The sequence below is a fragment of the Bos javanicus genome, chromosome 27, assembly GCF_032452875.1.
Source record: "Bos javanicus breed banteng chromosome 27, ARS-OSU_banteng_1.0, whole genome shotgun sequence".
NCBI lineage: Eukaryota > Metazoa > Chordata > Mammalia > Artiodactyla > Bovidae > Bos > Bos javanicus.
In genome coordinates, this window is record NC_083894.1 from 1,753,223 (window position 1) to 1,779,106 (window position 25,884).

Consider the following 25,884-nt stretch of genomic DNA (forward strand, 5'->3'; position numbering starts at 1 on the left):
TTGAACTTAAGTTTTTAAAAATGAACTTGTGAGCCATCTATTAGAAACACTGGTTCAATATGTTTTCCTGTTCCTAAAAATTATGATTTAGTGAGCATCTACTCTTCCCGGACATCACAGTGTTCTCTGTGTAGTTCTCCCTTTCAAGTTTCTTATCTATGATGTAGACACTATTAATCACATTTTCTAGAGGATGAGACGGAAGTTCAGAGACTTGTGTAATTCATACAGGATTTTATTAGTGTTACAGACCGAAATAGGATCCCACATCCCTTGTTTCATCCATGCACAGTATGATTTCCTTCTTATTTCTGCTCCACTAGATCAGAAAACATGTATCAGGATCTTCTTGTTCGGTGGTGAACTAGAGCTAATTCACTTGGGCTTTCTATCTCTGTCTACCATGGTTACTATGAAAATTGGGTAAGAGATCTTTGAATAAGCTATTCAAAGAGTCCTAGGAAAAGAGACCCAAAATAATTTTTCCAGCATTAAAGTCACTGAGAGGAAGTATATTTTTCAATTGACTCAGGCTCTAGTATCTTTCCAGGGTTCTCTAAAACAGCTCAATCTTTTCCCATAAAATTAGCAATCTCTAATAACACAGATTGCTAAAATATTACCTTGTGTGTGTGTGTGTGTGTGTCTGTGCTAAGTTGTTTCAGTCATGTCCGACTCTTTGAGACTCTGTGGATGAACCCCACCAGGCTCCTCTGTCCATAGGATTCTCCAGGCAAGAATACTGAAGTGGGTGGCCATGCCTTCCTCTAGGGATCTTTGAGACCCAGGGATTGAAACCACATCTCTTATATCTCCTGCTTTGGCAGGTGGATTCTTTACCACTAGTGCCACCTGGGAGACCCCAAAATAATATCTTATCTACTATTATTTTCCCCCAGTCATTGTATTCTTTATATGGTAGCTGTGAGTTACATGAGCTACAATTTGCAGGGAAAGAACTTTTACAGAGCATGGTGGCTTTAGAGTCATTTGATGTTTAAATTAGCTTTGTGACATTTAACTATATTATCGTCTCCCTTCTACAAACCTTAGTGGATGGCACCCTAGATCTTTATGATGCCTGGAAGTTCTAAAATTCTGAATTAAATTACTTCTATGATTGAGAGATTTGGACAGGAGCCTAGGGTGTGACTATTTACCGTGTTGACCAGGTAACAGGCAACATTCTAAAGCTGTCATTTTGGTTTGTATTCTTCTCTGGCATTTTGTCCTATAGCAGAAATTACAGCATATGCTATAATAATATGCTTCCTTTTTAAAATTATAAAACGAAGAAATGCTCCTTGCAAATAATTTCAACAACACATTAGGGAATTCTTCTTCATCTCAAGGTGCTTTTGTGAGGAACCAAGCATATATGCGGATTTTCACCTCAAATGAGATCATAGTAGAAGGATGCTTTTTAGGCTCAGACCCCGAAGATTCTGCCTGCAAAGCAAGAGACGGGGGTTCGGTCCATGGGTCGGGAAGATCCCCCTGGAGAAGGGAATGGCTATCCACTCCAGTATTGTTGCTTGGGAAATCCCACGGACAGTGGAACCTGGGGGGCTACAGCCCACGGGGTCGCAAAGAGTTTGACACTACTGAGTGGCTAACAGTTTCCCTTAGTCCCGGTTAGCATTGTCCATTCAAAGGGTGACACCGCAGGGTTAACCTCTGCCTTTTAAGTCATTACTTTTTGGCTCTTACAGGATAGTGAATTCTAACCCATGTTCACTGGCAAAGTGAAGGTGAATATGAGAACTTTTCAGTAAAAGGCAAGCTTTAAAAACTGCCTCGGAAATGTGACAAATCTTTGCTTTTCCAAACCCCCAAGGCTTGGCGGGTCTGAGGCAGCTGACCTCTAGAAGAGCCAGGAACGCCCCTGCAGGCAGGGCCAGCCAGCAAAGGGAAGGGGTGGACGCTTTGGGGACGGGGAGGGGGTTGGGGAGCTGGGGGAGAGATAGGCCGGGGACCCTCCCAACGTGTGCCCAGCCCGAGGGCTCTGCGGGGAGAGACGGGGGTCCGGGGGTTCCGGGGGGTCCGGGAAGCCTGCCCGCCCGGCGCCGCGATCCCACGCGTGCGCAGCCGAGCCGGGCGTTGGGCAGAAAGAGGGGGCGCGCGGCCACGTGGCTCCGCAGGAATGCGCGGGCGCGGGGGCGGGGCACGGCCGAGGAACGGGCAGGCGCGGCAGCCAATGGAGTCCCGGAGCTTCGAAATTAGGCCAATCACGGCGCGCGGGCGGGCCTACCTCCCTGTGGGCGGGGCCGGGGCGCATCCAGGGGCGGCTGACTCGGGGCTAGGAGAGGGGTCGGCGGAGGGACGGCGGGCGGGGGTCCTGTCCCGGCTGCAGGGTGAGTGCGGGTCAGGGAGGACGGGGTCCCGTGGCTTGAGTGCGGGCGGGGCGGGGGGCCGCTGGGGTCCTGCAGGATGAGAGCGGGCAGGGGTGTGGTTGGGGTCCTCGAAGGGCGCCGCCCGCGAGCCGACCTATCGCGGAGCTTCGGAGTTTCCTTTTTTCCTTGGGAAGCTTCCCTTCTGCCCAGGTCCGTCGAACTGGCCGATCCCACCGCACCTTGCAGTCCGGGCTGCCCGCCCACCCCAGATTTTGGGGGACGGTGCGAGGGCCGCTCGGGGCACACGCAGCCCCGGGCGTGGACCGTGCAGGTGGCGGAGCTGAGGCCCTGGAAGCGCCCCACTTATCGCGAGTCCTGGGATAACGGCAACGGATCGAGACCCACCGGCCGTCAGGAGGTGCAGGAGGCATCCGGGCCCGGCCTGGGGTCTGGATGAACCAGGGCCCAGTGAAGTACCCTGAGGAGTGGCCAGTTGGGGTGTTTAGGTCGGAAATAGTCGTTTGTATTTTCCTATAAAGGCAAAAGCCCTTGGCCCACTTTGGTGCTGCTGCTGCTGAGTCGCTTCAGTCGTGTCTGACTCTGTGCGACCCTATAGACGGCAGCCCACCAGGCTCCTCTGTCCCTGGGATTCTCCAGGCAAGAATACTGGAATGGGTTGCCATTTCCTTCTCCAATGTATGCATGCATGCTAAGTTGCTTCAGTTGTGTCCGACTCCGTGCAACCCTATGGACAGCAGCCCACCAGGCTTCTCTGTCCCTGGGATTCTCCAGGCAAGAATACTGGAGTGGGTTGCCATTTCCTTCTCCTTGGCCCACTTTAGGGTGAAGGTAATTGCTACTTTAGAAACCCTCCCTCCCGTCTTCCATGGCTGGGAGATAAACAGGTGCGCTGCCAGCCGGGACAGGTGACTTCTTATCCCTACCTGGCAACACTTCCCCTCTGGAAGACCCTCAGTTTGAAGGTAGAAATCTGAGTAAATGTTTCAGCCCTTAACAGGATGTGAACATTCTGAGAAAGCAGCAGACATACTTGGTGCAATGTAATATTGACATTTCAATTACTGGAGGTGAAAATTCTCATGAACTCAAAGTGCAGTGGATTTTTAGCTTTTCTTTGGTTGAGCCACAAAGTCAAAATAAAGTAGCTGCCAATGTCCTGGATCTTATGCAAGAGTTACTTAATATCCCTCCAGGTAGAACATTGCAAGGAATAACATTTTTACTGTTCATCGCTTAAAATACATATTTTGAACATGTTTTCAAGGAAATAACTTTTATAATAAAGGAAAGATGAGATATACTCTGTGTAATATTAATATATTGTTATAATGTATCCCATAAGCTCTCACCGTATTTACTTGACTGGCCCTGGGGTATGGTTTGGTTAAGTGACTCCATCTGCAGTCAATATTTCAGTTATTGAAATATCAATCTCAGATATGCAGATAGCACCATCCTTATGGCAGAAAGCAAGAGGAACTAAAGAGCCTCTTGATGAGAGTTGAAAGAGGAGAGTGAAAAAGCTGACTTAAAACTCAACAATCAGAAAAGTAAGATCATGGCATCTGGTCCCATCACTTCATGGCAAATAGATGGGGAAACAATGGAAACAGTGACAGACTTTATTTTTGGGGGGCTCCAAAATCACTGCAGATGGCAGCTGCAGCCATGAAATTAAGACACTTGCTCCTTGGTAGAAAAGCTATGAGCAACCTAGACAGCATATTAAAAAGTAGAGACATTACTTTGCCGACAAAGCTCTGTATAGTCAAAACTGTAGTTTTCCAGCAGTTATGTATGGATGTAACAGTCAGACCATAAAGAAGGCTGAGCGTTGAAGAATTGATGCTTTTGAACTGTGGTATTGGAGAAGACTCTTGAGAGTCCCTTGGACAGCAAGGAGAACAAACCAGTCAATCCTAAAGGAAATCAGTCCTAAATATTCATTGGAAGGGCTGATGCTGAAGCTGAAGGTCCAATCCTTTGGCCACTTGATGTGAAGAACTGACTCATTGGAAAAGACCCTGATGCTGGGAAAGATTGAAGGCAGGAGGAGAAGGGGATGACAGAGGATGAGATGGTTGGATGGCATCACCAACTCAATGGACATGAATTTGAGCCAACTCCAGGAGATGGTGAAGGACAGGGAAGCCTGGCGTGCTACAATCCATGGGGTTGCAAAGAGTTGGGCATGACTTAGTGACTGTTGTTATTGTTACAACAACAACATCATCTGCAGTTAGGTGGCTGCATGACTGTTCATAGTCAGGTGTAGACTCCCATGGTTTCCTGAAATAATTAGTCTCTCTCTCTCTCTCTCAAGCCAGGTATTATCAAAGCAGCTATAGACAGGGATGAGGTAAAATCCAGAGTTATTAAAAATAGTTTTTTTTAATTTGTTACGTTCAAGCTTGACTTTGTTTTATTGAATTTGTTTTCTTGAAATTTTGATGTTCTCTGAAGTTTTTCTGGTGTGGTTAGAAGGTTAGAAACTTCTCTTTGGAGATTCTTGGAGATTGAGGTGTTCTGGTGGCATTCAGACCCTGGGCTGAGTTCTGGAACTGCTCACCCGACCCTGGAAGAGTCACGTCCCCTGTAGAACCTCAGTTTACTGACTTAGGAAATTGCTGGAAGGCAAGTTGTGAAAATGCATTTTAAACCAAGAATGTTCTGCATGAGAGCAAAATGAAAATGCTGTGAGTATGGCTGTGTCACTATAAATTAAAGACCCACATTGAATAATACGGTATTCTTATTGCACGAGGCGTGATAGAAAGGCTGCAATGAAAATCCAGATCTTGAGATACTCATAGCATGTTGGTGTTTATTTCACACATTACTCATAGTTTGCCCGGGTAGAAAGGGAGTGGAGTGAAACGAGACAGAAGCGGATCACAGGCATTAAACATTTATGGAGCAGGATTACTGCTCCCCAGTTAAGCCTTCTGGAAGTGTAGTTTGGGAAGTTCTGGGGCTTAGCAGTACAGAGGGGCACCGGGTCTGGGGGTGTGGGCTGGGGCCAGCAGTGGGGGCTCGGGCCCTCTCTGACCATGATGGCTGTGGGAGTGAGGCCCAGGGGAGCTGGCACGGGACCCCTGACCCACCACCAGCTCCACCCAGCACACACCCCTCACTGGGACTCCTTCCGAACTCAGACTTCAGAGAAGCAGGCCTTGAGGTCGGCTTTTGCTTCTTTACATCTTTGTTTCTGTGTGTGCCTTTTCAAAACTTTGATTATAAAAATGACCAGTCACGGGCACTGCTGTTGTTCTTTCATTTCCTGTTCTTCTTCATGTCGGGAAAGTAATGGGTACCTGCTAGTACAGAGTGCTTTCTGTGGGTTGTTGATGTTTTATGGTTCCCTTAAGCAATGTTCAAAAGATTTTTAAAAAGATTTTTTGGAGTTTTTTGTTTTAGGTTTAAAGTGTTTCTCTTCCAGGAGCCACTTTCTGATACTAGAAATTGCTTTTTAAAGTAAATGTGACGTCAGAGGTTGCTGCAGCCTCCCTGTGCCCTTGTGAAAGGGAGCGGGGACAAGGCCCGTGGGGGCGGGGGGAGGCCTCAGTGCTCCCAGGAGGACGGCTGAGCCAGCCTTTCCCAGGGGGCCGCTGGCCTGGTGGCCCAAGTGAGGCTCCCAGACCTGACTCAGTAGTTGCCTGGGTTCCCGAACTGGGCATTTTATGAAGAAACGAAAGGAATAGGTAAGGGTGCCCAAACAGTCCACACAATGATAACTATGCGAAGACAAGGACTTCTCCATGCGCGAGGAGGTCCGGGTCCTGAAGGTGGGGGTTTTGCTTCCTGGACTGAGGCTTTGCTCTTAATTCTTGGCCTGGAAGCTGGCAGTTTGCGGGGAACCAGAGCCTGGCAAGTGGACGTCATTTTTTTTTTTTTAAAAGAAGGCACTGTGGACATTCAGCCTTCAAAGTCAAACAGATGTGAACTTTGAACTTGAGTCATTTCTCATCGGTGTGGAGAACAGGATCTGACCATACAGGATAGGCTGAAGAGTTTTAATAGAAGTGTACCATGCACACTTGGAGAAGGCAATGGCATCCCACTCCAGTACTCTTGCCTGGAAAATCCCATGGACGGAGGAGCCTGGTAGGCTGCAGTCCGTGGGGTCGCTAAGAGTCGCACACGACCGCGACTTCACTTTGACTTTTCACTGTCATGCATCGGAGGAGGAAATGGCAACCCACTCCAATGTTCTTGCCTGGAGAATCCCATGGACAAAGGAGCCTGGTGGGCTGCCGTCTATGGGGTTGCACAGAGTCGGACACTACTGAAGCGACTTAGCAGCAGCAGCAGCAGCCATGCACACTCAATGTTTTATTCTGTTATTCACGTTCTTTCTCTGAAGAGAAGATGGAGTGGTGACTGACTTGAAGGAGCTTGAGACTGTTGAGCTGAAAGGGTCTCCGCAGAGGCCTGGAAGGCCTTGGTGGGTGTTATTGTTCAGTTGCAAGGTTGTGTCCAGCTGTTTGCGACCCCGTGGACTATAGCCCACCAGGCTCCTCTGTCCATGGGATTCTTCAGGCAAGAATACTGGAGTGGTTGCCATGCTCTCCTCCGGAGGATCTTCCTGATCAAGAGATCGAACCTGTGTCTCCTGCATTGCAGGTGGGTTGTTCACCCACTGAGCCACCGGGGAAGCCCAGGAGGCCTTGGACCCAGGAGGATGTCGGGGTCTCTGGCGCAGGGGGTTGGGCGGGTGCTCTGCCTTGCTTCAGCAGTGGCATGCAAGGGCTTGGAAGTGCAGGGATTTGCCTAGCGGTGGGGATGGGACGCCTGTGTGGGCCAGTGTAGAAACAGCCCAGGATTTCCAGAGTTAGATGTGATTCCAAGTCAGGAGCCAGAGTCTGCTTCTGGGCAAGGAGCGCTGAGCTCTGATGGAAGGAATTCGGCGTGTCTTTTCACTCCCTGCGTGTGCAGGTCTGAGCCTGGCTGGGAGATGCCGGGAGGCCAAGTGTGGGGCTGGAGCTTGGGCTGGTGCGACCGTCAGCTCCCCCTGGGGGACGTGGCCTTGGCCCCTGGCCCCGGCAGCCTGCTCGCTGTGAAACTGATAAGACATCAATGCACGCTTTGTTCTCAAGCCCTGGACTGGGCAGTGGCCAGTGGGCAGCCCTGATTCCGTCCGTCAGAGAAGCTGAGTCGGATGTTGCTTGCATGGCTGGGGACTCAGCCTGCGGGCCCTTCTGCCAGACAGTGCGGAGGCCAAGCCTGGTGTCAGAGTTCTTGTCCTGGGGGACATGGCCTTGGTCACTTTTCTGTTGGAGCTAAAATCAGACCCAGGCCGATTTTAGACCTCCCAGGGGTCTGCGGAGGACAGAGTCCCGCTTCGGGTCCAGAACTGATTGGGGCCTGGAGGGAACCTGCTGGGCCTGCCGCTGGCCTGTGTTCTGGAAAAGCGTTTAGACACGCGCTGCTCGCAGTGACTTAATAGGAAGGAATGAAAGGTGCAGCGTTTGCCAGACGGCAGGAGTGTTTAGGACGTGAATCGCAGGTAGTCGAGGGGGAGAGATTGTTTCCAGGGTGTGCGTCCCTGTAGCCCGTCTGGGCCAACAGGAGGGCAGGGGACCCTGGCGCCCATCTCCCCCGTGTGTGGGTTGGGGTGGGGACCCCGGGGAGGCCAGGTGGTCGAGGGCATCCTGGGCTTCACAGCAAGGTGCTTCCCCCGGTGCCCCCTCGGTCTGCAGGGTGGTCCGAGCCGTTGTCGGGTGGGTGGGCGTCCGTAGGGAGGGACCAGGTGGGGCCAGGCTGCCCTACACTGGGCGGGCCGCTGCGCCGACACGTGATGGAAGGCTCCAGTCTGGGGGGACAGCGGCTTCGCCTGCATCTGCCTGATGTAATCACACGTGCACGCGGCGCCCTTCCTGCTCTGCGGGAGGAGTTACTTGCATTTCCCGTAAATAAGGGGGCACTCCTGCTGCAGCGTGACCCCTCAGATGGGTCCCCCAGGCGGGCAGCAGGTGCCCGTGCAAAGAAGGCAGGGGCTTGGATGTCAGCCCAGGGTTTCCCCAAATTCCTTCCGTCCCAAGGCAGGATGCCATGTCTGTCAGGGTGATTTTTGAGAGCTGGAATTTACTTTATGCAAGAAACTGCTGGGCGTGTGGGTCCCAGGAGGAGGGGCGGGTGGGGGTGCGTCTCTGGCCTCCTCCCCTCCTCCCTGCTCCCCTCCTCCCTGCTCCCCTCCTCCTGCTCCGCGGGGCTCTTGGTCCTTGCACAAGTGCTGAACTGCCCCTGGCAGGTGTGCTCGGGGCCTGTCCTCGGTTGGGCCGTGTGCCGGAGGAGGTGACAGGGAGGCCTGGACAGATGGACGGCCAGCTCCAGCCAGTGACAGGGCCCGGGGTGTCGCCCCCTGTCGGCGCTGCCCCCTTCGCAGGGGTGACTTTCTCCTGTTTGATGACTGTAACACTGGCTTTGTGAAAAGATTTCTCAGAGACGTGGCCAAGTAAAGGCAGAATTAACTTTGTTCTTGGTGAGTTCTGAAAGGAAGGGGTTGTGTGTCTAGATGGTTCTGAGAGGAGGCTCTCGGGCTGGATTGCGTGACCGTGGACACCCGTGTTTGTGTCTGGAGGCAGGAGGGCTTCAGGAGCCCATAGAGGGGGCATTTGGGCTGCAAGTCTGGGCCCCTGGCCCTCGGTGGGGGTGGCAGGGTGGCGGTCCTCCTGACTCTCGACTCTGGCTCGGCACCAGTGTGGGGCAGGGCCCGCTGGGTCTGGGGGGCACCCCGTGTCCAGTCTCGTGCAGGACGCTGGTTTAAGGGTTTGAGGGGAGGAGAGCCGGACCAGGAGGGGCGAGGAGCATCGCCCAGGGCCGCCCCGCCCTCGGTGTGTCTGAAAGCAGTCCACGCGTCAGCTACGGCTCTGGGCTCCGATCCTTGTTCGGAGGCCCTGATGAGTAGTCAATGCGTTTCCATGCCTGTAAGCCTGCGGATGATGGCGTGGGCGGCAGCCAGAGCTCCACAGGTTGGTTCCTGTGGTCCCGCGTGTCACGGCCTGGGGCCTATAGGGACCGCGTCTGGGGAGGTCCAGGTGACTCCCCGGGGAGGGGGCACACCGTGGGTAGAGCTGTCACCGCCCCCCCTCCAGGTCAACAGGAGTGGCAGAGCTCTGTCCTGGAGCCTGCACCCTGAGGGGCTGGGCAGACATGGGGATGGGGTCAGCGCTGCTGTGGAGGCCGGGGCGGCAGTGGGGCTCTATTTCCTGACTTTTGGCCACACCTGTGTCCCCCCAGCCATCTGTCCCCTGCTCCTCCAGCTGTGTCCCCAGCCCCACAGTGTCCACCTCTCCTGTCCCTGCCTCCCTGTCTGGTTCCCTGGGATTGAATCCTGTCACCAGACCCGCCCAGGATGGGCTTCCCAAGGAAGGGGTGTGTCCCTTCCTGCTGGCAGATCAGAGAGCAGGCAGGAAGGGGGAGGGGGAGACACAGAGACATAGAGATGGGGCCAAAGACCGAGAGGTACAAGGACAGACACAGAGAGAGAGAGATATAGAGAGATACAGAGACACAGGGAGATACAGAGACACAGGGAGACACAGAGATGGGGCCAGAGACACCGAGATACAAGGACAGACAGAGAGGGAGAGACATGGAGAGACACAGGGAGACACAGAGACGTAGAGACAGGGCCAGAGACACAGAGACAGGGCCAGAGATACCGAGATACAGGACAGACACAGAGAGGGAGAGACATGGAGGGACACAGAGACACCACAGCAGGGAGGGAGGATGGGAGCTCAGTCTGCAAGGTGAGGGGATTCGCACCTGGAAGTGTGCACGAGGAAGTTGGTTTGTAAGGATTTGAGGCCAAGGCAGCAGAGCCAGGAGGCTCGGGTGTGGCCAGCAGGGTGTGGGCTATGGTTCCCCGTGAGCGCTCCTCCCAGGAGTTCTCAGGGGTTGATCCCCAGGGCGAAGCACCATTTGGAAAAGACAGTGAACATTTGCCAATTAGCTGCTGTCTCACAGTCTTTGCTGCATGGAATAAATTGCTTCTATTCACTCTTTTTTCTTTTTTTTGGTGGGGAGCGGACTCAGGCCTCATGGAAGTGGCCTCAGTCTGATGTGAGCAGAGAAACAGGCGACCCAACACACACCACAGCGGGGCCCTGAGGGTGCTCGGCACCCCGTGCCCTCTGTGGTCAGGTTCAATGGTCACCAAGTAGACATCCCCCGGCAGCTGCGTTCCTGGCCTGGCTTATTGGGAGAGCTGCTTTTTCTTCTTTCCCCTTCCTCTCTCCACTCTCCTTCCTTCCTTCATTCTTGTTTCTGTGAGCATCACATTTACTTAAAAATCTACGAAAACATTCAGTGAAAAGGCTTGTTGTGTTTTTGACTTAACTTAGAGTTAAGTTCATGGAGCCTTCCCAACAAGATATGTGAGCTTTTCACTCCCCTCCTGGATCTCCGTGTGGAGGTAGATAGAGCCTTTCTCCCGTGAGCTCGCTCGGAAGTTTGTGGTTTTAGACAGAGACGGGCCTGGCGGCCGTGAGCCCATCAGGATTCCGCATCCAAGCATCCCCAGGCCCTGTCCCCAGGTTTGAGGTGTGTTGGCTCCCACTCATGGCATATGTCCAGTCCTTGTGGGGCACCCTGGGTCCCCCGACAGTCTTCAGCACAGTCTGTGGTGGCTGGACTCTGGGAGCCCGAGCTGGGTGGGTTGGGCACAGGCTCGGCCTATAATCTGTGCCCCACCTCGTGTGACTGGGCGGCACCAACACCAGGGGGTGAGTGCCGTCGGCCCCCAGCCCCGCGGCCGCTGATGGGTGTCCCTTTATCTTGGTTCACAGTGACGATGCCGGGGCCCTGGGCCAGAGGGGAGCCCTGAACAGGGTCTCCCCAGATATGCTCCCGCATCCCAGGTACTCATGCTGTTTCTCCGCAGGGATGACGTTGGTGGCGACTGCACCCCCTTCCTCACCCTCTGGACCCCGAGCCCCCGGGGGAAATACCCGCTGGAAAGGCAGCAGGTCCCAGACCCTTGGGGCATCCATGGCGCTCTCCCTGCAGATCTGCAGAGATGGCTCAGCTGCTGGAAACCTCGCTGGAGCAAAGACTCGAGCTATTTCCATGAAACTGTGACAAAAAAAAAAGCTAGTGACGGTGGCACTTCTGTAGCTGCCCAGGCTCTGAGGCGGAGTCCTGGCCGCTCTGTGGGCCCACCCCGTGCCCTGCCTGGCTTTCCAGGCGGCCGCTTCCATCACACGTGCTGGCTTTTGTTGGAAACCACAGCCCTAAACTGGAGAAGGACAGTGATAATTCCCAGGGCCCGGCAGCCCAGACCGGTGTTATCTCCTGCTGCTCGTCCGCCGGGGGTGGGGGGGCTTGTGAGAAGGCCAGGCTTGTCCGCTGTCCCTGGGTCAGTCGTGGGCCAAGCGGGCTCCACGCTGTCCCCGAAAGCACTGTCTGCAAACCCAGTGGGCAGCCAGGAGGCAGCAGGCGCCGCCCGAGGCTGCGGGGAGGCCAGAGAAGGTGGGAGGAGACCCGGCTCTCGTCCGCCCAGCATCGGGGAGTGAGCTTCCCAGGGTGATGCCTGCACGGAGCAGAGCATGGACACGGGCACCCAGGCCCCCAAACCCAGAGGCAGGTCCTGTGTGCGTGAGCTTCCTGAACAGTCTCCTTCTCAGGAAGGTGGTTTTCCCGCCAATGCTGGTTTTGGAGTGTCGTGATCTTCTGAATTCCATACACGTCACACACACAGACCAGGGTGCCGGGGCTGGTCCCAGTGCCAGCTGTGCCCCGGGGACAAGCCCCGGGCGTCCTCTCGTCCACAGTTGGAAGACTAGGATGGCTGCGTGGTGCATCTCAGTGTCCTGGGAGCTCAGCAGGTGAACGGTGGTTGTTCTGTAGGATCAGACTCCAGAGCAAGACAGACACTGGCGTGTTCTTTTGTCTTGTCCCGTGTTAGCAGTGGAAAAGGGGAAATCACTTAGACTCTGTATTATGCATTTTAAGTAGGACAAATAGCATTAATGAGATTTGTACAGTGTGGTTTAAGATGAGTAAACGACGCAATAGAGAAACCCAAGGAATCTGTAACACTCGGAAAACCCTGAGATCTGGTGCGCCTGTGCGTCTGGCTTCTCTGAATTAGCCCGGCCGTGGGCCAGTGGTGTCTGCTCGATGGACGACGGGGCTAGGGTCCTACAGAGTGGTGTGCGGGCGCTGCTCTGCCCTGATGCCAGCCCCAGGGCCTGCGCGGGTCCTCTGATTGCTCTGGACTCGGCTGCTTTGCACTGGGAGAGGGAGGCAGTGTTTCCACCCCTGACTGGTGAGGGTGTGAAGACAGCAGCGCCTATCGCCCCAGGAGCCCTGAGAACATCAGGTTCTTCTTTCCTCGATTCCTCCCAGGCATTTTTGAATTTCCTCTTGGGAAATGATATATCAGCTGATGTCACCCCCTTCTGTGTTCTCCTGACTGCAAGTCCTCCTGGCCTTCCTCCTGTTTCCTCCTTGTAGCTTCCTGGGCCTCCATGTGCATGTGTGTGTGTATGCACACACCTCTGTGTGCACATGTGCGAGCACACGAATATATAATGTGCACACCTCTTTGGGCATGTGTGCAATCACATATATATGTATGTGCACACACCTCTGTGCATGTGTGAGCACATGTGTATGCGTGTACACACACACCTCTGTGCACACGTGCGAGCACACGTGTATGTGATGTGTGCACACACCTCTGTGTGCATGCATGTAAGCACACGTATATGTATGTGTGTACATCTGTGTGTGCACATGTGCGAGCACACATGTATGTAATGCTTCCACACACCTCTGTGCCCGTATGTGAGCACGTCTATGTACGTAGGCACACATCTGTGTGTGCATGCATGCAAACACTCCTGTATGTATGTTTGCACATACCTCTGCGTACATGTGCGATCACACGAGTATGTATGTGCACACCTTTGCATGTGTGAGCACATGTGTATGTATGTGTGCACACACCTCTGTGATGTGTGCTTCCCTGCTGTGACTTTGCAGAGCAGGACATGGCAGGTGTGGGCTGAGGGTCTGCTGACTTTATATGGAAGCAGTGGTGTTGCATTTACTGTCGGAAGCCGGTGTCTGCTGGTGAGGGTGAGAGGCTCAGGTTGTCCGCTACTGTCCCAGCTCCCCCAGGCCTCGAGCCCCCTGACCCTTGTGGTCTGCGCATGTTGTCATGATGGTTTGGAGACCGTACTCGGTCCCTCTTCCAGAGGGTGTCTCTAAGTGTTGTGTGGCGTCTGTGGGGGCCTTCCCTGGCACTCATCTGGGACCCCGAGAACCAGGAAGTCACGTCTGTTAAGTTTATCTTCCCATAATGGTTCTGGTGGAGCCCAGGCAGGTGTCTGGGGGTATCAACGCTGTAAACAGTGTCCTTGGTTCACAGGATGCCTCCTTGGGAGCGTGGGACCAGACCTCCCGTGGCCTGCCTGGTGTGGCATGCATCTCAGACCACTTGTGAGGAAATAGGAAGGCAGGAAATAGAAAGGATGAAGCAGGACCTGGGATCCAGCCCAGGCCTGCGGGTTCACCGACGTGCTCGCTCCAAAGGGCTTGAGAAAACGGCTAGCCTCCTCCTCAGTCCTCAGAAACTAACCCTTCACCCCAAACTGGTAAAGATTTAGTTGAAGGAAGAAGAAAAATGCTTGGGCTTTCGCGTTCATTTCCCCCTCAGCACACGTGTGAGGTTCAGCAGGGACTTGGCATCCCGAGCAGGGAGGGATCCAGCCAGTGCCTCCTGCGTGCGGTTCCAGGTGCCGTCCAGACACCGGGAGTCTCTTCTCCGCCTCGCTTTGCCCTGAGTGTTATTCCCGGGAGGTTACGGTCCTCACTGCAGCCACCAATGAACACCCACTTTTTCCTCCCCTCAGGCTGTCCGTGGGCACCCAGTGGCACCAGGGCCACCACCGCCCGGCCCTGACAGCCGAGCCTCCTCCTGCGGCCCTGCACGCCCCAAAGCCCAGAGCACAGTGGCCGTGGCAGCATGGATCAGCCGGGCCCGCCAGCTCCTGCCCGAGAAGGTAACAGGCTGCGCGTGGGCGGCGGGCAGGTGGGTGGGCACGTGTGGGCTCTCTTCCAGGCATGGTCCACCTGGGGGAGTTCCCTGGGGAGCCTGGAAGGTCGTGCAGACATAGGGCGCCAGGTGTGCAGGCTGCTAACCCACACCGTCTCCCGCGGCTGGTGGCTGTTTCCTGGCTGGCCACTAGGGCTAAGACCAGGGTTGAAGCATGTTGGTGCCACATTTAACATGATAGTACTCTAATCCTTACATGACTTTCTGGGTAATTAACATCTGTAACAGTTAGCAATGGGGCTAATAGACTGGCTGTGCCGCATGGCATGCGGGATCTAGTTCCCTGACCAGGGATCGGACCTCCACCCCCTGCATGCGCAGCGTGGAGTCTGAGCCACTGGGCCACCAGGGAAGTCCCCTTCTTAATGATTCAGCGATACTTTAGGTATGATTTGCCCCATTATAAAAGTGAAATTGTCCTCCTAAAAATTCCCTTGAATGTGAAGAGGGAGCTAAAAAATCATCGAGGTCATGCTTCCCTCACCACTACAACACCTGTATTTTGATCAGGTTTCTGTCTTTTCATTCGTATTTCTTTTCTACATGATAGTAACTGTTGAATATCCATTGTTAAGACTGTTGACTGTACATTTTTACATTATTCTTAAGACTTTATTATTTTCCATGTCAGTCCGAGGCTCTCACAGCTGTCGTTTCCAGTGGCGGCATAGCGTTCTGTACGTAGTGTCCTTATGTGTTCAGGTGGGAAAGCTCCATCCATGTCCAGCCTGCCATCAGGGACCTGGGCCTTTTCTAGAAGCTTCCTAGGCACCAAGTCAAATCGTCTGGATGCAGCAGGATTTGGGAAGAAGTGGTGCGGCAGAGAAGTGTGTGGCTTTGAGGGTTTCCCAAACAGCTGCTCGGGTTTGAACGTCATCCTCAGGACACACGAGCTGATGACTGAAAACATGTGTGCATCTCTCCTGGCATCAGTTTGCCTCCTCCTTGGGATGACAGAACTGGAGTAGCTCTGACCTCAGGAGGTAACATTCCTAAAACTCTTAGAGGTGGGGCCCCTAGAGGCGCTCAGAGAATCAAATTAGAAGATGCAAGTCCCAGATGCAAACACCATTACAAGGTGGTCCAGGGGGTCTCAGGATGCAGATCTCAACATTTAATGATTGTAAATGCTTCTGAACTGTGGTGCTGCAGAAGACTTTGAGAGTCCCTTGGACAGCAAGATCAAACCAGTCCATCCTAACAGAGATCAACCCTGAGTACGCATTGGAAGGACTGATGCTGAACCTGAAGCTCCAGTACTCTGGCCAGCTGATGCGAAGAGCTGACTTAATAGAAAAAACCCTGATGCTGGGAAAGATAGAAGGCAGGAGAAGAAGGGCCGACAGAGGATGAGATGGTTGGATGGCATCACTGACTCAGGGGACATGAATTTGAGCAAACCCCAGGAGATAGTAAAGGATAGGGAAGCCTGGCATGCTGCAGTCCATGGGGTCACACACAGTTGGACACAACTTAGGGACTGAACAGCAACAATAAGCCACCAGAAACTAAAACCTTTCTGTAATTAGTAACAAAAAAAAGTGAGTCCTGGCAGGGAAAGGAAGTTATCAGTGGCACCATATCCATGCTGATTCAGGACAGTCCTCGTCCACTGCCTGGTGATGTGCAGTGAGCTCACGCAGAGGCAAGGACAGTGGGCAGCGTCCAGCGGGGGAGGGGCCTGGCCTTCAGAGGGGGGGCTTTGTTCTGCAGACCCTGCTGCCCCCAGGGACCTGCTCCCAGCTGTGACACGCAGAGCCTGGAGGTGGCGGGGGGCCCGCTATGAATAGCCCCTTGTTGGTTGGTCTGTTTGCAGCCTGGTCCTTCTTAAAGCTCTTCTTCTTCATAACAGTAAAAGGAATTAAAAACAAATAGCCTTCATCTGAAACAGGAGAAACATCATATGTTGGGTTAAGCTTGCAGATTTAATTAGCTGTGGTCTGAGAACCCAGGAACAATATATATAGCTTTGATCTCTGGCCTTAAAAATGAGTATTCTTTTAGTCTTTTCTCTTAATGTGTTAATTTGTAACAAGTCTTTAAAAACCATTAATGGGTCAGCGGTGCTGGGGTTATCTCCTCAGAGGATGGACAGCCTACCTGGCTTCCTCCCTGCCAGCCAGCACTCCCGACTCCAGGCCTCCGTCACTGTGTGGGCTGACTGCGGCATTCATTCGGTCCTCGTCTGCCAGGAGCTGTGGGCAGCTGGGATAGGCTGGGCCTGACAGAGTTCTCCTTCCCATCTCTCTCTGCAGCTGCCTGCCTGCTTCCTTGCCTTTTTTTTTTTTTTTGCTAAATCATTAAGTATTCAGTTTATTCACTGAAATAAACTGGTGAACACATCTTAGAGCAAGAAGTCTCTTCAAGAGAAAAATAAAATTTTCCAGAACATTTTCCAAGTATAGCTGTCATCATTTCCTTAAATCCACACTTGCCAAATGAATGTGACAGGGACATAATGCCAATTAAATACCCTGACAAAAGCGATGTTTCGACTTAGCAATGTCACGGGTCATGCTGGGCAGTGTGGAGGTTCATGACGGTGCGAGTCAGAACCACGGGCTGGCGCTTTGTCAGCCTTCTCCTTTGGGGTTACACCGTGCGGCCGCTGGACTTGGAGAATTAGGTGAAGCACACCTAAAATCAAATTGGTGAAAACTGTTACAAAGAGAAGAGTTTTATAATTTATTGAACTACATGGGCGCTAAGATAACCTGGGAGGGGTCAGAACAAAACATGATCTGTGGGACCTGAGACACAGGGTCTCCCGGGACCACCGTCATTCATTTCTTTTTAGAACAACGTATTTTTAAGTACAATTTATTTAGTATTTTTATACTTAATGTATAGAAAACTCAGGTAGACACAGATGGTTTTAATGCCATTTCACATTTTAATTCCAGCATATACTATTTTTTCTTTTTTCTTAAAAATTTTTAGAGGTCTTCTAGTGATCTGAGATTACAGCAGATACAGTGAGTGTTCTGGTCCTTTAGATTCAGCTGATTTTTTTTTTTCCTTTTAAAAGTCTGCGTGAGGGATCTTATTGTTTGTAAGAGTCATGTAAGAGTCATGTAAAAACTCTTGTATCAGCAAATCTTTGCATCTCCTCTCTTTCCCTCCAAAAGAGCGTAACCCAGCTGACACAGGTAACTCACAGCTTTACCCTGAAGATGGTATGCGCAGCTGCCAGAATGCACAGAACAGGTGAAGTCATTGCACTGATCTCATAGGAACCGCTGAAGTGAACTTGATCCTTGCCTGGTGGCTTATTTAGTGTTACTCCAAGTTGATTTTTACTCGTGCGGTTCTAAGACCAGAGTGTAAAACGTAGCAAGGGCTTTTTCTCTTCCTTTCTGTCTCTCCTGCTTTTTCTTCCCAGCCTGTGAGTTGAGGTTCCTTCCAAGAGGAAACACAGATGTATGCCCCAAGCCTGGTGGCACCGACTTTTCCCAGTAGAAAGGTGGGGGCCTGGAGGGGGCGGGGAGCGCTATCACACCTCTGGTGCCCACCTGGGTGCCCACTGCTGGCTGACTGCCTGTCGTGTGTTCAGGAGAGAGGAAGTCGTTCTCCTGGTAATAAACACTAACAGTGTGATTTGCGTGACCTTCAACTTCAGAGAATGAAGTCAAGTATGACACTAATAACAACGAGGAGGAGGAGGAGGGGGAACAGCTCGATCTGGACAGCGGAGACGAAGCTCCAGAGGCCGACAGGCAGGCTCCGGGCTCTGCCGAGGCAGGGGACACAGGGGCAGACGCTCCTGCCACCGCCACCACTGCCGCCACCGCGGGACCCTGTGCATCCTCCGGCCACCACCCAGGGACCAGCCAGCCCACCTGCGGGTTAGACCGTCCAGGGGAAGGTAGGGTCCAGGAGCCCAAAATCTATCATATGTCTGTGATGTGCTGTGGACAGAAATGACTTGATTCAAGTTTGGCCAAGATTTCTCTTCTTTGTTCTGTTTTCTGTGGTTTTCAATCTTGTCCATGTTCTTTTCTGTTTATGTTCTGGAAGAAACAGGTATGTTTTTTCCTAATAAAAATGGCCTCATCATAGTTTGTCACTATCTTACATGAAACGTTATTTCAAAATAATTCTATTTGATATGAAATGTACAAGTTTAATTTGTGTTTTAAAGTTTGGAGGTGGAGTTGGTCACTTTTATTCGGTCCAATGGTCTGGTTGGTACCTTCACCAGCTCTCCATGTGGTTAATGATGCCCCACTTCTGGCAGCTTCTAACCTACTCGTCTCAGTGGAGGAGCTGCCCTGGGCTCAGCCAGGCTGTGTGCCCCTGGTTCCCAAGGTCACGCTCAACCCTCGGATGCCCCAAAGCACCGTGCTCCCAGGCCTGGGGTCTCCCGGGCCAGCAGGGCGTGTCAGCCAAGTCTTGCACAGCCGGGCGTGTCTGCCACAGTCTTCTTTCATCCTCAGGATGTGAAAAAGGACCTGGAGTAGAACCACTGAAACCCGGGGTCCCGTCAAGAGTCAACCCCTACTCCGTCATTGACATCACGCCCCTCCAGGAAGACCAGCCGCCACCCCCAGACCCGGATGCCGAGGGGGAGGGTGGGGGCCTGCACGTGCCCAGTGGGTACTTGGTGCCAGTGCCCTGCGGTTATGCCGTGCCCTCCAGCCTGCCACTGCTGCTGCCAGCCTACACCAGCCCCGTGCTGCCCGCCCCACCCGCTGACCCCGCAGGTAGGGGGCCCTGAGACTGTGCCCCGGCTGCTCAGTGGGGACCGGTCAAGGAGAGGCTCGGAGTGTTGTCTGCAGTGTCGTGGAGCAGCCTGGGCTCTGTCCCCACCCCTGGCCTCCTTCCCCCAGACGCCCCCACGCCTTGTGCCTGTGGGCGGCACTGTCCACGTCGTGTGTCTCTGTGCCCTCGTGTCATCCCTTCATGGGTGACAGGCTCTCTGCCATCAGACTGTCCAGCTGGAGCCCTGGTTCATGGCTGGGGGGAGAGATCCGGGAGTGCAGGTTGGTGTCCAGGAGAATCAGGAGGCTCCTTGAGAAGCGGCGGCATGGCGGGCAGGTGCAGGGAGACTGAGCCCGCGCCTGTGACAGGGCCGTCGGGGGCCCGGGTCCCCACGGGTCCCAGGTCTGTGAGGCTGTCAGAGGCACAGCGGCACCTCTGCTTAGCGGGAAGGAGCTGGCAGGTAGCTTCGAGGACGTGGCTCATGAAGCCAGTGTCAATCATCTCTACAGACGTGCCCTGGCTGTGTTGCTTCAGCCTCAGCTGGTTGTGCAGAGCTTGGGTTTTCAGGTTTAAAAGGAGACTGTGTGTCTGCCTCAGAGTTGCATGTTGAGACCTGGCCCCCAAGGTGATGGTGTCAGGAGGTGACGAGGTTCTGAGGGTGCAGCCCTGCGCGTAGGTTTAGCGCCCGATGACACAGCCCGCTGAGCCCCCAGCTCTCCTCATGGGAGGACATGGCGGGAAGGCGGTCTGTGAGACGGAAGGGGCCCGAGCAGACGCTGGCGCCTTGACCTTGGATGTCCAGGCTTCAGACCGTTGTCCGTGAACCTTCAGGCTGTGGGGTTCTATGGGGGCAGCACCCCGCTGTCCGGGCCGAGGCCCTCGGGCAGCGGCTGCGTCTCCCCCGGCGCCCGCCCGGTCACATGTCTGGGTTCGAGTGCAGCGGGTTCTGTCCAGGATGGGCCGGTGCCGGCGTCTCTGCTGAGCTGTCCCGCTCTCACCGGGTCTGTTTCTCTGTTCCGTGTCAGGACACGCGTGAGGACCGCCCCGGGCTAGACGTCCTGACGGCAGGAGCAGGCCTGGGGGACGGTGGCCTCTCAGACGTGCTGTCAGGACAGACGTGTGAAGTCTGAGGAAAGTGGTTTTTTACTGCCAAGTTAAGACAGCTGAGGGGAACATGCAGTTTAGTTATCAAATTTCACCAACTTTAGAATCTTTCCCGCTTGAGAATCTTTTGAGCTTGTCCTGTGGACACATTTTCAAGTGGATCGTAATTGCAGATTCCCGTGGTGTTAGTTTTCGATTCTGGCTTGATTCGTTTGGGCACCACTTTGTTGCAGGCTGGCTCATGAGGCCTTTGGGTGTCACTTTTTATCGGCGTCCTGTTGGAGTACATTTTATCTAAAAGTTGAAGAGTTTAAATCTGCCAGTCGATCCTCTTTACGATAAGATAAGCCTCTCATTGATGAGAAAGGAAAGTACGAAACCATTTAAAGGGTAAAAAGCAAGTTCCTAGACGTGTCTTTCAAGCGTGAACAGTGTGAACTTTCCTCTCCTGGCAGAGACACAGGAAGCGGCAGAAGACAGCCAGCTGAATTCCTTGAGTTCTGAGGATCCAGTGAACAGGTATCTTGCTCTTGTTCCAGGTGTTCTGAGGCCTGGACCTTCCCTGACGTGCCGAGTGCTGTGAATCCGAGCTCACTGCCGAGGCCCCTCCCCACCCCTTGGTCCCTCTGTCCTGTGTTCCCTCTGCCTTCTCACCCGGGGACCCCGAGATCAGGTCTTCCTGAACCCCAGGATTCTTTCAGACATTAATATGATACTTTGTGGATAAAGAGAAACTGGGTTCACGACCAGATAGAGCTGGACAACATGCTTGACCTTGTTAAGTTTCTCAAGAGTCCCAACGGGGAGAAAGGATTTTTAATTTTGTCTGACCCAGCTTTCATCTGAAATCCTTGAAACTGATTTGATTACGGGTGTTTTTTTCATGCTGCTTGCCTTCACAAATGCTGCTTCATCTGCTTGAAATTCCCAGGAGAATCCCCGCCTCCAGGCAAACTTCTACTCACCCTCCAAAACTCTAGCTTAAGTGTCTCGTTTCATGAAACCGTCCCCCTCTGTGCTTCCAGAGCCGTGTGCACACATCTGCATTGTGATTGACTGCTTTGTGCTCTCACATTATCTCCTGTGTCCCTTTCTTCTACCAGACTGAATACTTCAAATACAAAGACCAGGTTTTACCACGTTGTAGAGCACCTACCGCCTAGCATGGCAGCGTGCTCGCTGCATGGTAGGTGTGTTTGCTTTTAAGCGACTCTATCGAGTTATAATTCATATACCATACTACATTTCACCTATTTAAAGTGGACCATCCTCTAGTTTTCAGTATATGGCATTATTCATCTTAAAAGTGCAATAAAAATACATACCGTAAAGTTTGCCATTTTTAACCATTTTTAAGTGTAAAATCCAGTGGCATTAAATTCATTCACAGAGTTGTACAGCCATCACCACTCTCTGCCTTTGAAACATTTTCATCGTCCTGATCAGAAGCCTCGCCCTTCATGCCATAACCCAGGTGCCCCCTCCCAGCTCCCAAGGCCTCTGTTCTACGTTCTGTGAGCTTGCCTGTCCATAGGTGCTCATATGATCTGAATCATGCGGTGCTTGTCCTTCCGTGTCTGGCTCATTGGCTTGGCATCATGTGTCGAGGGTGATCCATACTGTAGTGTGTGTTGGAATCTCCTTCCTGTTGAAGGCCTGGTACCGTTCCATTGTGCACACACACCACATTTTGTTTATCTCCTCCTCTCCTGACGGCCACCTCCCAGCGGCCGTGCTGACGCTGCTGTGGATGTTGCATCCAGGTGCCTGGCAGGCCCCTGCCCTCACGTCCTCTGGCTGCACACCTAGGAGCGGAGGCGCCAGGTCACACGGTGATCCTGTGTCTGACTTTCTGAGGAAGAGCCAAACTGTTTTCCACCACAGCTGCACCATTCTTCATCCCACCAGACACGTGTGAGGGGTTCTCAACATCCCGATGTTCTTGTGTGTTCTTTAAGTGAGGATCCAGATCAGAAGGAGGACAGCGCCCTGGCCCGCTGGGTCGCGGATCCGGCCAACACAGCCTGGATGGAGAGTGAGTACCACGCCAGGGCCCCAGGGGCCGTGCGTGTTTGTCCGGCTCTGCTGCTGTTCTCCTGTCCTGTGTCCGTTCATCTGAAGCCCCGACCACCGCTGACTGCAGTTGCTTCCCCGGGCCCCACGAAGCCATGGCTTTGTCTCCCATCAGATCATCTGCTCTCTGCGTCTCAGCACCCCCCTCGTCCTGGCTGATGGATTTATTCCAGTACTGATCTTGTCTTTTGTCATAACAGCCAGAGATTTGGGGACAGAGGCACTAACAAGGCATTCTTTCTCGTGAGCCCCAGTCAGATGCTTTCTTATGGTACCATTTTGAAGAGGGGTGGTGGGTGTTTAAGCCAGCCCACAGACCAGATGGCGTGGCCTGGCAGACCTTTTATTCCACGTGTGGTGCAGAAAGCAGAACTAATTTTAGCTAGGCTTGTTTTTTAATATTTTTAAAGTAACCTTGCTTTTCTAATTAGCTCTTTTACCATCCACTGGCTCACTAATGTCTGTGTAATTGTCTTATACGATTGACTCACAAGGTATGACCATCTAAACATTATCCTAATTATTAAATTCTCCCCTGGAATGTTTCATTTCTGTTTTAATAATGACATTGTCAAAACAAAGAACTCTGCAAACGTAGATTCTTCTGCGAGCGGCTATTAAATATGGATCATTACAGGATTAAATTATCATCTCGCTGTCCTCAAGCAATTTTATTTACAAAGTAGAAGCTGTCTGACTTTTTCTCCCATGACTCGTTTTCATTAGTGGAATAACTGTATTCGAACATGAGGTCTGTACACCACTAGCCGCTCACGTGCTCTAATAGGGGTGGAAATACTGTGGCCGCAGTTGAAACGTATTATTTCGGGACAGCAAGCGTCTCTGACTTGGGCTTTGACAGCAACCCAAGAATACGCCGGGCCGTGGCCGTGCGTTCACCCCGGGAACGTGGGAAGGGACAGTGGCTGCATGTCAGAGGAGAGGGAGGCTGTATTTACCTGGTTTTGTCTCCTGTTGCTTAGTAACCATCACTTTTGTGGGTTCTTGGATGGAGCGCACTGTAATTTCGTCGGGCTACCTGCAGAGCATGGAGCTCTCACAAATACGTACATGAGTTTCAAACTCTGTTCTCCTGTGGGACCCCTGAGTCAGGCACATGGAACGTCAGCCGTGGAGGATCCCTACTTTTTTAAAAAAAGAAACACCTTAAACAATTTCCTAGGCTACTAGTGGTTCACATAGTACAGCTTTAGAGGTTTTTGTCCTAAAAGTTGCACATCTTCATACGTGCACGTGGCTGCCTTTCATCTGCAGTCGCGGGAAACGAGATGACGCTGTCAGCCGAGTCCTACTCAGAGCAGCAGTGAATCTATCCCTCTGTTTCTGAGACTACACGCCACCTTTGTGTGTTTTGCCCGTCAGAAAACATTAATTGCAGTAACTTAAAAATGCTTATAAAGATGTGTAATTGAACGCAAAACAAACGAAAAAAAGGAATACTTTGACCAGGAGGCCATAAACCTCTTCCTGGAGATGTTTCACAGCCGCTCCATGTAGAGCCGTCGTTCCTTCCCCAGGAAGTGTTCCGCCCTAAGAACAATGCCTGCGCTCCGGTGGGGCCCCGTCAGTTACCATCCCCGTAAAACAAGCTTCCGAGTGGCTGTAGCCTCGCCGGAGGCCGTGGGCCCCGCGAGTGCAGACTGCTCTCTCTGCGTCTGGGTCAGTTTTAAAGTCTCCTTTCCTTTCCTTCCAGATCCGGAAGAAGCCATTTATGACGACGTGCCAAGAGAAAATTCAGACTCTGAGCCAGGTTTGGTTTCGTCTGGAACTGAGTTTAACGGGCTGCAGTTTAGATGGAAGCGGGCAGGCGAAGCCCCTAGGCGCACAGCCCCTGCGCGTCTGTGGTCGCATTTTGTAAGGTTTCAGTGTCTTGTTGATGCCGTGGGGTAGAGCGCTGTGTGTGCACACCTGTGCGCGTGTTCACACCCGACCCTGGAGGTTGGATGACTATCTCGATTACCTAAAAGAAGCAGGAGGAGTTAAAGATGTGAAAATACAAATGGAAAGATAAGGCGTGGAGGCCGGGAGGTAACAGGTGACACACAGGAGGTCATGGAAGAAGGGATTACTAAGAATTTTCCGGGATTACAGATGTAAGCTCCCAGATTATACAAATGCAGAGCCAAAGCAGGGTCACGTGTGAATGCACACAGAGGCGCCTACAGCTGAGCCGGCTGAGCACAGCCCCACCATGACCAACCTAACAGCAGCGGGAGAAGAGCCGCCGCCACCCGGGAGGAGCCGCAGTTCGGGAAGAACAGCATACTTCCTGACAGGCAGATAATGCTCCCAAACTGCTAAAGAAAATGCAGTGTTCTGACCCAGATTTCCACATCCGGCCAAAGTATTGTCCTTTTAGAGAGACACAGGCAGCATCAGACACAGGTTGGGGAGCTGGACCGCCTGTAGAGCCCGGAGGAACGGTCCGTGTTGCATTTCATGGGAAAGGGGTGCTGAACCCACAGAAGGCAGCAGAGAGCTGTGACGGGTGAGTGGACCGCCTCTGACCCTCGGAGGTTGTTAGCTCAGACTTAGAGCCCCTGCACTCAGAAAGCCTGATGCCGAACGACCCAGATGAAAGGTCAGGCCTTCACGCCCAGCAAGCAAGCTGAAGCCTACCCTAGCCCTGGAGGTGTGTCTCCAGAGTTCAGGTGTCTTCCAACATTGGCTGGTTCAGTGTCATTTCCCAGGGGACCAGGTGAATGACAGAAATCATATGCTTAGAAGGCAGTTGGTGCCATGCAGTGGCCTTCTGGTGTTAAAAACTCCCGACAGAACCTTCCCAGCCTCATGGAGGATGTATTCTTAAAATTGACAGCAAACTTCATATTTAAAAGCATGGACTCATTTATTCATCCCAAAAGTGTTCTGGAGGCGACCAGGTCCCCGGAGCTGCTACAGCCTCAGCTAACAGAGGCTGCCTCCCAAGACCCAGCAGGACGGGAGACCCTCTAGCCTCTTTATAAACAAACCTACTGGATCTTTAGAGTAAGTGTGCTCCTGGGTAGTATTTAAGTACCTGCTACAAGCAACATGGGGACTAAAGGCTAGTTTCTGTAAAGCCAGGTTTGAACTGCATTTTGGGATAATTGATCCTCCCTGGTAGGGCTCTCCCGGCACAAACAGGATGATCTGGGGTCTCAAAAACCAAACGCCAACGGCAGGTGGGCCAGCAGTGCCCCTGCTGGAGATGTCGGCCGTTCTGTTAGGCCAGGTGCCCCTGTGCGGGCAGCGCCTTTGTCGTGATCTGGAGGCGTGAACAGACATGCTCATCACTAATTTTGAAATGACTGATATGATAAAGACGTTTAAATGCAGTAACAGTTTATGGGCTTCCCCAGTTGTTCAGCGGTAAAGAATCTGCCTGCAAAGCAGGAGACCCAGGTTCGATCCCTGGTTCAGAAAGATTCCCTTAGAGGAGGGCATGGCTACCAACTCCATTATTCTTGCCTGGAGAATCCCATGGATAGAGGATCCTGGTGGGCTACAGTCGATGGGATTGCAGAATCAGACACGACTGAAGTGACTGAGCATGCATGCATGCATGCAACAGGTTATAGGTTT

The 25,884-nt window shown here is 52.6% G+C and overlaps 1 protein-coding gene across 5 annotated transcripts in view; it reads left to right on the forward strand.

Moving 5' to 3' along the window:
* The first annotated feature begins 2,257 nt into the window (after window positions 1-2,257).
* Window positions 2,258-25,884, forward strand: part of ARHGEF10 (Rho guanine nucleotide exchange factor 10) — a 61,925-nt gene continuing 38,298 nt past the window's right edge. For all 5 annotated transcript variants that reach the window (XM_061404040.1, XM_061404041.1, XM_061404042.1 and 2 more), the window contains exons 1-7: window positions 2,258-2,354; window positions 14,219-14,368; window positions 18,041-18,286; window positions 18,858-19,124; window positions 20,682-20,745; window positions 22,185-22,261; window positions 24,014-24,070. In XM_061404040.1, the coding sequence (XP_061260024.1) occupies window positions 14,332-14,368; window positions 18,041-18,286; window positions 18,858-19,124; window positions 20,682-20,745; window positions 22,185-22,261; window positions 24,014-24,070 (748 nt within the window). In that variant the 5' untranslated portion in view covers window positions 2,258-2,354; window positions 14,219-14,331. The remainder of the gene's footprint in view (window positions 2,355-14,218; window positions 14,369-18,040; window positions 18,287-18,857; window positions 19,125-20,681; window positions 20,746-22,184; window positions 22,262-24,013; window positions 24,071-25,884) is intronic.